Source organism: Doryrhamphus excisus, linkage group LG3 (genome assembly GCF_037039965.1).
Source record: "Doryrhamphus excisus strain RoL-2023G ecotype Guam linkage group LG3, RoL_Dexc_Guam_v1.1, whole genome shotgun sequence".
In the NCBI taxonomy this organism is placed as follows: domain Eukaryota; kingdom Metazoa; phylum Chordata; class Actinopteri; order Syngnathiformes; family Syngnathidae; genus Doryrhamphus; species Doryrhamphus excisus.
The window spans coordinates 2,606,067-2,619,606 of NC_136359.1; the positions used below are offsets into that span (position 1 = coordinate 2,606,067).

The following is a 13,540-nucleotide window of genomic DNA, read 5'->3' on the forward strand; positions in this document are numbered from 1 at the left end:
CTGCTTTCACTATTTCATAACGCACATTATCACGTCGGAGTCACCAGTATAAATCCAATTACATCCACTACTGTTTGCTGATAACCATGGTACATTCCGATTGAGGGAGTTTGACTTCATGCAGGTCTGATGAGTAGTGGAGACTGTCTCAGAGTCAGCGTGGTCGGGGAAGGAGCTTGTGGAATGTAAGAGTTTTGGTGTGGTGGCACATTTTTATTCAAAGAAACGTATTATTATATATATATATATATATATATATATATATATATATTATTATAAAAATAGCATTAACAGCGGCCTGTGTGTGTAATTAACCTGGCCGATAAAGGATAACATAAAGTGGATATTTGTATCACTCATTTCGTAGCTCTTCATTTGGATGTACAATTTTAAGTAAGCCGGAAAATACACTGAAAACAAGTACATTTACCTTAAATTACGTGGTGTCTTTGAACGCCACCCCTCATTGCTCACAATGACATGGTTTTAAGTGTGATTCAAATGTGCTACTACACTGAAAATGGGTATAGTTCACACATGGATGTTAATTGTGATTAATCATGGCTAATCATCTAAAATGGCGAATAATCTGATTAATCACGATTAATCTGATTAATCACGATTAATCATTCACCGCTGTGATTAATCTGAATCTGAAAAATTACATTTTTGAAGTTATTTCCCAGCCCTACTTATTATGGATAAATCCAGGAACAATAATAAAAACAAAATCTTCTTGGAAAATTGAGACATGACAATATTTATATTTTTGCATAAAAAATCGTTTTGGTTAAAGGTCTCAAACAAACTATTCTTCTCAGTGCGGCCCAAAACTTTCTTCAAACTATTATACCACAAGTCAACAAAAAGTGCACTTTGGATACCCTTGTTCTAATATGAAGGACAACCGTTTTTACAGTCGTATATACGGTATACAGGTGACACTAGTTGAAAAGTAGAGCTTAGATTCCTAAGTAGAGCTTCAAAATGCGAAAAAAGAAGAAGTGGGACTGCGACAAGAACATTTTGAGAAACTAATTTATTGCTATCAAACATGAAAGTGAAATAGGCGGACCGCACAGCCTTTAACAGCCAAAATCTTGTCAAAAATTGATTTGTGATTAAATGTGATTTAGTTTCATGATTGCTTGAATACAAAGTCAAGAAAGCTTTCTCTCTTTGAACGTGGTGGGATTGTTGAAGTGCATTGCTGCTGAGGTTGGACACAGTAAGAAACCTCGTTGAAGAAATTTGAAACCACTTCAACGATCCTGACGGTTATGGAACAAAAAAGTCAAGTGGCCTCGTCTCCTTCAAGGCCACAAAATTGCCTGATTGGAATTTGCAAGAGAGCATCCAGCATATTCCCAGCATATTCCCTCATGAGGAAAAATGGAACCTCGATGGTCCCGATGGCTTCCAACATTACTGGCATGATGAAGAGTTTTTTTCCACACTGCACAGTGAAGGGGGCACCATCACTGGAATCCTTCAATGGAACAATGTAGCCAGAAGTTGGGCAGGGGCGTCAAACGGTGGATGGAGATTAGGCGAGACGACAAACTGAAGCCTTTCCGACAATACTTGGTTGTGTGGAAGAGTCAGAAGAGCAAGTAACAATTTATCAGTGTCGTAACTGCGTTTACTTTGTGTAAGTAATGGAACAAAAGCGGTTGTACATGTAGCATTATATAATGTGCATATACAAACATACAAAATCTGTTATAATAAAATACCTTCAACAAGGTTTTATGGTTTTATATACAGAACATGCTGTGACTGTGTCGTAACAGGTATATTCATGATTATTTTATTATTATCATTATTTTTCTGTGTTTTGGTCATTTTAAGCATCGGTGTATGAGCCATACGTGATTACATGGATAAGCAACATAGAAAAAAGTTGATGGCTTTGCAATGTTGTCCCTGTCCACCAAGGGGAGCCAGAGGAGCCCAGCATCCTCAGGGGGGCTGATGTCATTGCAGCGCCCTAATAAATGCATTGCTTTTACTTACTTACATTGCTTTAAAGAGTTGTTTTTCCCCATTTAAACTTGTATTGGTACAGTTTGTATATTTGGTGGTGATTGCCGACATGTTGCAACAGTGTAGAAACGGACGACTTGCACCGGGACACCTGAGTCTCATTCTTTTTAGTCGTGACTCGCCGCCTTCTGTGAGGCCTGGCGTGGAAAATCGAGTGGCGATCTTCCGAGGTGAGGATCAAACTACAAGCTATCAAAAGTTTGTGTCGGGGGTGGGGAAAAAAAAAAAAGCCTTCAAGCGATCTGAAGTGTTCAGGTTGAAGGAGCTCGTCTCTCTGACAGGATGAGCGTCTTTTTTGACAGGTGGACAGGGTCCAGTGAGACCGCGGTTCTACCTTGAAGGTTTAGTAACCATCCTCTGGAGACTTTTCCCTTCTCTCCCTTGCCAATTTAACAGGCTCGGTGTGAGAGAAGCTGCGTTGTGGATCAAGAAAAAAAAAAAAAACATAAGCTATGCGGCCTGCAGTCAGCATCCCTTGCGTGGAAAAAAAAAGCGGATCTGCAATCTGTTTTCATTTAAGCAGCGGTCCTCTTTGATTAAAACCCATATAGCTTTAATAAGTTCTATAAAGACTCGACAGATTCTTGTTTTTCCCTCTCATCCCGGCGAGGCGTATCTCATCTGATTTACCACCTTGGCTCACTCTCAGTCGTCGTTACACCAGCCTGAAGCCGGCCGGCCGGCGGTGAGGGAGTGGTGTGTTCCCAGACGTTTGACTCCTTTTGAAGGATTTTTATCTTCATGACGTGAATCAGCTCTAGTCAGGCATCAACAATCGTGCCTTCAAGCCCCTGTGTGTGTAATCGTGTTCCTGTCAGAGTTGAAATTGAGATCTATCGAAAAGCTTCTATCTGGGGGGGAAAAAAAAGTGTCATTAAAATAAAAAGTTGATTTAATTCCCAATATATGGAACAATACTGTGTAAACAATTACAGTTCCCACCAGAAAGATATTTGAATCCAATACACAACTTAACTAAACATCCATTTTTTAAGTATTGGAACGTGTGTTTTGTTGCCCAAGTGGCTCATATTGCATCCCTTATTTATCCCTTATTCACTTATTCTTGGTGGGAAAAACTATTTGGTTTGTCACCCTGTGAGTGTGAATGGTTGTTTGTCTATATGTGCCCTGTGATTGGCTGGTGACCAGTTCAGGGTGTACCCGCCTCTTGCCCGAAGACAGCTGGGATAGGCTCCAGCATACCTGCGACCCTAGTGAGGATAAGCGGTATAGAAAATGAATGAATGAATGTCACTCTTTCAGATCATCAAACAAATGTAAATATTAGTCAATAACAACACAACTGAACGCAAAATGCAGTTTTTCAATAAAATATTGAAAAACAATCCAAAGCTACATGACTATGAGATTAATTGTGATTTATCAGTCTTGTTATAAAGCCATTTCTAAAGCTTTGGGACTCCAGCCAACCACAGTGAGAGCCATTTTCCACTGATGAAAAACACATGGAAAAGGGGTGAACTTTCCCAGAAGTGGTCGGCCCAACTAAAATGCTAAAATCCAAGAGGTCACAAAAGACCTCACAACAACATCCAAAGAACTGCAGGCCTCACTTGCCTCAGTTAAGGTCAGTGTTCGTGACTCCACCATAAGAACGACACTGAGCAAAAACGGCCTGCGTGGCAGAGTTCCAAGACCAAAACCACTTCTGAACAAAACTAACTTTAAGGCTTGTCTTAATTTTTCCCAGGAAACATCTTGATGATCCCTAAGACCTTTGGAAAAATAGTGTGCGGCCCATTACAACTGGCGTAAAAGTAACGCCGCATTTCAGAAAAAGACCATCATAGCAACAGTAAAATATGGTGGAGGTAGTGTGATGGTCTGAGGCTGTTTTGCTGCTTCAGGACTTGGAAGACTTGCTGTGATAAATGGAAGCATGAATTCTGCTGAAGGAGAATGTCCGGCCATCTAGCAGGACAATGATTAAAAAAATTAATAAAAAAATTGTTTTGGTAGGAAGCAAAAATCAAGGGAAATACAGCTGGAATAAAAGTGCATTTTGTGTTCAGTTGTCATTGACTAAATATTAACATTTGTTTGATTGTTTGAAGGGTGGCACGGCGGGCTAGTGGTTCGCGCGCAGACCTCACAGCTAGGAGACCAGGGTTCAATTCCACCCTCGGCCATCTCTGTGTGGAGTTTGCATGTTCTCCCCGTGCATGTGTGGGTTTTCTCCGGGTACTCCGGTTTCCTCCCACATTCCAAAACATGCTAGGTTAATTAGCCACTCCAAATTGTCCATAGGTATGAATGTGAGTGTGAATGGTTGTTTGTCTATATGTGCCCTGTGATTGGCTGGCCATCAGTTGGGATCGGCTCCAGCACCCCCCGCGACCCTCGTGAGGAAAAAGCGGTAGAATAATTAAAGAATAGTCTCAATGATCACTTACACACATACACAGTACAATATAGCTGAATAATACAGAATAATACATATAGCAACTTCTCATCAATCCATGTCAATTTTAGACTTTAAATAATGTGCTGATTGAAGCACCGCCCATTTCTGGTTAAACCACACCCACTTTCAGTTTATGCCCCGCCCATTACAGATAATTTAGATGGGTGAACAGATATTTACTGTATTACTGTACCGATCTGGTGTCTTCCTCAGCATCCATCACTCTGCTGACGGCCCAACGCTGCCTTCAGGTGCTGCATTGGGGTCGAGGAAATCCGGGTGCTGTAGTTCTTTCAGATACTTGGGAGGCGTAAGGATTAATTACCCACTCCAAATTGTCCATAGGTATGAATGTGAGTGTGAATGGTTGTTTGTCTATATGTGCCCTGTGATTGGCTGGCGACCAATCAAGGGTGTACCTTGCCCGAAGACAGCTGGGATAAAAAAAATCACAATCTCGTGCATCGTCTCATCTCGTGAGAAGAATCTGAAGCCTCAAAGGCTAGCTCTCAATTTTGGGCACGTGCATGACTGCCTGCGGGCATATTGTGCTATTTGGCTCCATCCATCATCTTGTGTGACAAAGTCTGGAATGAAATGTGCCAAGGATGCAACAGTGATTGAAATGGATTTGCTTAAGGAATATGTGGTGATTCACGATGTTGGAATCTTCCTTTACTGAAATAAAAGCTCAAGTTTTTTCCTCCCCGAGCTATCCAGCATCACCGAATCTGCAGAGGCTTCTCCTCCCTGTTTTGTATTCCGTTTGCGCGCCGTGGCACAAGTGGATTTTGACAGGGTGGTTTGGAGATAAAGCTGCTCTCTCGGGGGAAGGGAGTGGAGGGGGGATACAGATGGGAGTCTCTCTGGCGCCGAGGCCCAGTCGAGTGTGAGCTGGACTAAGATGTGACTCCAGCCGAGGCGGAAGCGAGACAGTCGCAGCCTTAAGTCGTCGATCTGCCTCGGTTTGTATTTTTAGCTTTGGAAAAGTGTCGCCGCTGGAAAATGGTCAAACGCTGACACGCGGCCGGTCTCCCAGGATCAATTACCGCCGCCGAGCGTGACGCTGTTTGTGGTAATTGTGGGAGGGAAGGTGCGGAATAGCAATGAAGCTCAGGTGATTGTCAGCTTTGTCAACAGGTGACGAGCCAAGGGGCCGCAGCAGCAGCTGAGCGGGCAAAGGCGTGTGATTAAAAACACCTCAGATTCAGGACCCGTATTTTTCATGGATCCATTGATCTGTTTTTCACATGCCCACTGACGAATGTGGCTGCTAAACGACAGAAATCTCTGGTCTTTGGTTGGACCCCAGATGCAGAGGCAGAGACGGTGATGAAGTGATCAACGAATCCTTAATGTCCTTAAACAAGATAGTGATGGAAAATTAAAACCACGCTGCAACAGAAAAACTGTAAAAAATGAAAAACCCCAGCAAGGCTATGCCTGCAAACTTGGGCTGTCAATCTATTACAATATTTCATTTTGATTTATCACATTTTTTGGCCACAATTAACGCAGTTCATCAGTAAGTAGAGATGTAAACATCTTAAGCTATATTCATCATTCAGCTACCAGATACATGGGTTAAGGTACTATTAAAAAACAATGTATTTAAGCCCTTTTTTAGAACCAAAGTCACAACATTGCTTAATATAGCAAACATTTCAGAAAATATAGAGCCAATAATAGTTAATACTTTACACCAAAAAATGGTCAACATCTTTAACTTTGAATTTAAGCAACATTTGTGGGCTTGGTTTATGCTAATTGTAGGAGTTGATACACTTTCAACTACACTGTAAACCCTGACAAGCTCACAGAACTCAAAAAGTATGTTTTAACAGATTACACAATAATATTTTAGTGATATTTTCAAATGTTTTAAGTTTACACAAAACAAAAAATATATTTGCTGTTGCCTTAAATTGTTGTATGTTAACTTATAAATATTTATTTTACACAATATTTTTTTAATATTAATATTTTTTAACTCAGGTTTGAGGAGGTATTTTGATGGTGGGTTTTGTAGGTGCAGTAATGAGCTACCTTTTTTTTATCTGTTTTGATATCTTTAGAACACACACAAAAGAGAAAGACGTGTGTTTATGTTTCACTTAAGCATTGTGGATGATGGGCAAAATTTCCTAAATGCGGTTTTCCCTGAAGAGAAGCAATGGTGAGTGGAATCTTCAGTTTGAGGACCATTTTTGGGCTGTGGCACATTCTAAAAATCAAATTTAACAAGAAAACAGGAAAAAAAACAACAGCAAAAATGGAACAAAACTGCTGTAATTTGACAAGAATACAACAATACAAGAATAGTAGTTTTTTTCAAGAAAATATTATTATTTTTTGGTTGTAGCTTGAAAATGAAAGGAGGTAAAGGCACGCAGTAAATGAGAAAAATCATCATTATGACCCAAAGTTTGTGATGGGAGTAAATCCACTCATTTATTTTACATAGTACAACATCACCAGACTCAGAAACTGTGAGATCCCTGTCTCCGCCATACCTAACCAGCTCATCAAAATGTCTGATTGTCAGGTTCAAACTCCTGTGACACTTTTAAAAACACTTAAATACAGAAATACAGAAGAGACAGAAAACAATAATCAAAGTTACTCGCAGCGAGGAGAGTGAAACCACATACCCAGTTACATGCCGCTCCTCTCTTTTTATAGTCTTTTGGGGGTCCCTACTACATGGTTGTGCAACTCTGGGGGGGGGGCAGTTGCATGAGCTGTATTTGTTTGTCTATGTGTGTATGTATATGTGAGAGTCATTACCTTTATTGTTTTATGAGTTCCTATCTTGACACATTCTTGCAGGATTAACATGAACATCTGCAGGGTTGCTGTTGGTGCATCCAGGCACCTCCAGGACTTGGGGGTCGCTGGGGGTCTTTGATCAGGGTCACGGGAACTTTTCTTCTTCAGCACATTCAAACACTTCCTATTATCTAAGCAAATGGATATAAGGGTGATAACTGACATTATATTCATTCTATCTACATTTTTATTCTAACACTGATCCACTTGTTATCGCCTCATCTGTCAAGCAAACCCAGCCATCATCATGATTTACAGCGGGCTCTTGAACACCACTGCTGCCTTCTCCACTATTAGAAGTTTATTTATTTCAGGCTTTTCAGCACGACCAAGTAACGTTGGAAAGGTATCAGACTTCAGCAACAGTTTGGCGGATAGTCCAGCTTCGTATTGGCCCATATTCACAAAACAAGACTTTTTCTAGTCGGGATGTTGTGAAGAAAGTCACGTTAAGACGTTACTTTTTAAAAAGTTGTAATATTATGAGAAACAAACACAACACACCAACAAATAAAGTTGGTTCTGCTGGATTCGTGCTCAGTGTGACGGTTTGTGTCATTTCAAAAGTCCCCGAAGTGAGCATGCAGCGGAGGGAGGGGGGGTCTGAAGGAGACAAACACAACAGACAGCCGCCTCAGATGGAAGGTTAACAAAACAGAAGCATGACAGCAGGAAACGGACCACGACAAACATGCTTGATGTCAGTTTGAGTCGGGTGATTTGTGATATCGGTGGGCAGGAGGCAGCCGCCCGTTTGACCTTTTCCCAAATGAAATGACATTCAGCGACTACAGGTGTGAAATAATGATTTGAAAAAGAATGATGAATGCCCGATCGTTGTACAAAATACCCCTCGGAACTAATGAACCGGTGTTTTTCTCCAGGAATCCATTAAAGGCGGAGCACGTTTCTGCTTACTCCTCCATCTATTTGCTGCTTTGACTCCACAGTCAATGTTAAGCCCACGTTGGTTAATCTGAAGCATGACGATGAAAGATAAAATTAGCTTTGTCGCAGTAGACTGTCACAGTGACACATGTGGAGCGCTGCGACTTTTTCTTCGGCTGCATGAGAGGTCAAAGGAAATAGAAGCAACTCCCCGAGTGACGCAATACAGTCGTAAAACCAATGCAAAAATTTAAAATAAAAATACATTATATATAAAAAATGTAAAATAAAGACTTCAGGCAACATTAATTGCCTGAAGTCGGAATTTTTAAACACTGGATAAACTGCCTTCAGGAAAATAGGAGCCAAAACATGTAAACAGTATCAGATAAGCCTGTAGCGTTCACCACTTCATAGAAATACTGCGTATTAATAGTCAGAGTGCATTTACAGACTAGTACATGTATTATGCATTAAACCAAACAAGAGATAATGAAGAGCAGTGGTAAAATCTGCAGTCATTTTCCAAGAATAAGAGGAAAAAGTTATAATCTCGGAGAATAATGTTGTAATATTATGAGGAATATCATTTTAGTAACAAAGTTGAAATACAGTATTAAAGGAAAAAACAAACAAAACAATATAAAGTTGTAATTTTTATAAAATGTGTTTGCTGAAGTATTATGGGAATAAAGTCATAATATCACAAGGAGAAGATGCTAAGTTATTGGAAAATGTCAAGAAATAGAAAAAACAGCTTTAATTTTGCAAGGAAAAAGTCAAAATATCAAAAAAAAAATGTTATTACAAGAAAAAAAATATTTTATGAGAATTAAGTAGTAATATGAGGAAATGTAAAGTCATTTTAGTAGGATAGAGTGGAAATATTAAAGAAAAAGTATTTTTTTTAAAGTCATAATGTACCGTATTTTCCGTATTTTACTATAAGTCACACTTTTTTTCATAGGTTGGCCGTTCCTGCGACTTATACTCCAGAGCGACTTATAAATGAAAAAACTGTTTATGTTACATAAACACTTTTTTCTGTTCATGTTTATTTTTGGTGTAGCTGAATAAGCATTGTGTTAGCATATCTTACACCTATTCAGCCTGTTCTCGATTCTTTTATTGTTAGAACTTTCCTTCCAAGAGGACGTAATGTCGGTTTTGGTCAAGTAGTTTGGAAAATAAATTACCCGCAAAAAATGTGACTTATACTCCAGTGCGACTTATGTATCTTTTTATCTACCTAATTATGCATTTTTTTTAAGAGCGAGACTTGCAGTGTAACTTCTAATACAATGAACATCCAGCAGCAACACAACATTTTGACAGGACTACTATGTTGATGGAAAAGAAAAGAGACTCGCAGTATAACTTCTAATACTATGAACATCCAGCAGCAACACAACATTTTGACTTGACTACTATGTTGATGAAAAATATACTGAAGTATACGATCTACCTTCACTTTCAAAAATCGAACAATGTAGAACGCAATAAGAAACAACACATTTAATCCAAGGCGATGAGTCATGTCAGTGATCCTTTAAGTGGTCACACAATAATAATAATTATTTTTTAATAAATTTTGCATTTTTGTGCGACTTATACTCCGGAGCGACTTATAGTCCAGAAAATACGGTAATGAGAAACAAAACAAAGTAACGTAGTAGTAATTTTTCATTATGTGGAAATTTGGTGGAAATAGTTAGAACACCCCTGTTTCCGAGGGTCTTCAAGTATCAGGGAATGCATAGTTCAGATTGCAGAGTTTCCTTCTAACAAAAGAAAGGTTGCTGGTTGGACTCCCTGTCCCAGCATCCCTGGACAACATTGATTTATTGCTTAGGTGGGCAAGTGGCTGAGTGTCTGCCACGGGTGTTTCTTAACTGCTTAATCATTCGGACAGCATCCACGCCTTTTCTCTGCTTTCAGAGCGTACATTTTAAATCATCGTCTTATTTCACAGTATGGAGACTACAACCCCAACGTCCACAAACCCGGCTTTTTGGCTCAGGAGGAGCTGCTGCCTAAACGGGTGAGTGGTAGCCACATTGGTGGCTTTTGTTGCTAACACGTCTCTCCGGTTTTCATCATGATTTTCCGTTGACCAGGTGATCAACCTGTATCAGATGACAGCCGAGATGTGGGAGGAGAGGATTGCGGCATGTCACGCAGGGCACAGGGGTCGCACCAGGTATGTTTCTGTAGAATTATGTAGAATCATGCAGAATTTCATTTTCCGCTAATGTCTCTCGCTACTATAAAGAAAAGAGACTTGCAGTATAACTTCTTATACGATGAACATCCAGCAGCAACACAACATTTTGACATGACTACTATGTTGATGGAAAAGAAAAGAGACTCGCAGTATAACTTCCAATACGATGAACATCCAGCAGCAACACAGCATTTTGACATGACTACTATGTTGCTGGAAAAGAAAAAAGACTCGCAGTATAACTTCTAATACGATGAACATCCAGCAGCAACACAACATTTTGACATGACTACTATGTTGATGGAAAAGAAAAGACACTCGCAGTATAACTTCTTATACGATGAACATCCAGCAGCAACACAACATTTTGACTTGACTACTATGTTGATGGAAAAGAAAAGAGACTCGCAGTATAACTTCTAATATTATGAACATCCAGCAGCAACACAACATTTTGACTTGACTACTATGTTGATGGAAAAGAAAAGACACTTGCAGTATAACTTCTAATACGATGAACATCCAGCAGCAACACAACATTTTGACTTGACTACTATGTGATTTTCGCAAACATTAACAACATATGAGAAGTCGTATGCGGTGAAACTAATGGATGCACAAACAGCTTCTAAGAAAAATATAATATTTTCTAACAAATCGATTTCTGATCATTGTTTTCATGACATTCAATCCAACTGTAGCATTCCCGACTATACTCGCCTATTTCCAATATTTGCATTACAAAGGATGGATGAGCAAAGCTGTTAAATGCTGTGCATGTACATTCCGCTTGTTACAAAAAGCTGCTTTAATTGCCTCCATAAAAGTCAGATGACAGAGTAAATGTGAGTCACTCAGCTGTTGTCCTTTGCTGAACTACGATGGAAACGAGAGAGCGAATGCTCGTGGTGTGGGCGGTTAAGTTTTTTTACCTTTGGTTTGTTCCCCCGGCCAAAGTAATGATTGAGTCAGTCACGCTGATCAATAAGCCTTTCAAGCTCAGCAGAGGGAAGAGATTCTTTACTTAAGTTCGGCTTCGGGATTCTTAATTGTTTGGGAAGTGATGTCCCGGCTGCACAAAAGGGAGATGATTGCGAGAACTCAAGCGGAGCCACTGTTGGAATGAATGGGTGTTGATTTACACTCACATGATGTCTCCAGGGCACTTCTGCCAAGGATTATTTGTCACCTGACCGGAAAAATGCAATATAATATTACATAACGTCATTGTAGGTGGACAGTTTCCTCCATAGGGTGGCTGGACTCAGATATACGGTAGGGCAGGGGTGTCCAATTTTGCGGCCCATTGTTGTTTTTTTTTTTATTTATCCACAACACATATATAAAAAATAAAAATAAAAATAAAAATAAAAATAAAAATAAAAATAAAAATAAAAATAAAAATAAAAATAAAAATAAAAATAAAAATAAAAATAAAAATAAAAATAAAAATAAAAATAAAAATAAAAATAAAAATAAAAATAAAAATAATATATATATATAATATTATTTAAGAATGAAGTCAAAATACAAAGAGAAAATGTTTCACCTGAATGTATCAGGTCATCAAACAAATCTAAATATGTTAATAAAAACAACTCAGCACAAAATTCACTTTTTAAATGAAACTTTTTATTATTAAGGGTTAGAAAAAATTCCAAAGCTCCATGGCGCTGTGTGGAAAAAGTGCTTGCCCCCTAAAGCTAATAACTGGTGGGGCCACCCTTAGCAGCAACAACTGCAATCAAGCGTTTGTGATAACTTGCAATGAGTCTCTGTGGAGGAATTTTGGCCCACTCATCTTGAATTCACGCTTCCATTCGCAGCAAGTTTTCCAGGTCCTGAAGCAGCAAAACAGCCCATCACCATCACACTACCACCACCGTATTTCACTGTTGCTATGATGTTGTTTTTCTGAATTGCGGTGTTAGTTTTATGCCAGATATAATGGGACACACACACCTTCCAAAAAGTTCAGCTGTGTTTTTGGTCTTGGAACTCATTCATATTTGTCCTCTCGTCATTTTGGTTGAGTGACACCTCTCAGCTGATGCAGTGTAAACGAACATATCTTGTGGTAGATCGTCAACTTGGTTCAGTATATTTTTCATCAAAATACAGTCATGCCAAAATGTTGTGTTGCTGCTGGATGTTCACAGTGTCCGATTGATACTTGGAGTTTCTTTTTTTTTTCCAAAAGAGGAAGGTTTATAACAACAATGGACAGCAATGCCATAGAGCAGAGTAAGTCACGTCTTTGCACAAATTTCCACAATAGCGACAAGGCCATTATAGCCATTATCCACAAAAGGTGAAAATGTGAACCTTCGCAGGAGTGGGGTTCACCACAGTTTCACGCTTTCACCTTTTGTGGATAATGGCTCTCACTGTGGTTTGCTAGAGTCCCAAAGCTTTAGAAATGGCTTTCACACAGGGCCAAAACTATGTTTTGTGTTCACTTATATTGTCATTGACTAATATTTCAATTTGTCGGATGATCTGAAACAGTGCAAAAAAAATAAGAAATCAGGAAAAAAAAACACTTCTACCATGAGCTGCTCAATGTTGTTGTTTTTTTTTAAATACAGCACATGATGGATGGTGCACACAAAAGCAGAGGAAACATGGACTCATCTCCTCTGTCCTTCACCCCTTCCCCACCGCCCCTTCTCCTTCAATCTTCCTCCGTCTGTCTATGTGTCTGTCAACCAGGGAGGAGGCCGAGATGGAGTATCTGAAGATAGCTCAGGACCTGGACATGTACGGCGTCAACTACTTCTTAATCAGGGTGAGCTGCCACGCTCTGTCTTATCCATCGACTCGCTTTGAGTACGGTGCATTTTTTAATCTCCTCACAGAGGCGACAAGAGCATAAATGATGCAGAGTATGGCGCCTCCAGCGTGTCATAACAAAATCAAGCTAACGACACCAACCGGGGGCCCCGTGGCCTTGATCAATGTGTTTTCTAAAAGGCCGAGACATTTTCAAATACCACAGAGGAGTCAAGCTCAGCTTAAGTCATTTACCGTAGCGTTTTGTCTCACGTAAACGAGCTCGGGCTGCGCCGACGGCCAGCTCGTGACGAATGGTTTTGGCAAGCGGAGTACACCAAACGAGTGCTGAC

The 13,540-nt window shown here is 39.7% G+C and overlaps 1 protein-coding gene across 2 annotated transcripts in view; it reads left to right on the plus strand.

Annotated features, from left to right (window-relative positions):
• Positions 1-13,540, plus strand: part of nf2a (NF2, moesin-ezrin-radixin like (MERLIN) tumor suppressor a) — a 43,258-nt gene that overhangs the window by 3,945 nt on the left and 25,773 nt on the right. For both annotated transcript variants that reach the window (XM_058070669.2, XM_058070671.2), the window contains exons 5-7: positions 10,164-10,232; positions 10,309-10,391; positions 13,128-13,203. In XM_058070669.2, the coding sequence (XP_057926652.2) occupies positions 10,164-10,232; positions 10,309-10,391; positions 13,128-13,203 (228 nt within the window). The remainder of the gene's footprint in view (positions 1-10,163; positions 10,233-10,308; positions 10,392-13,127; positions 13,204-13,540) is intronic.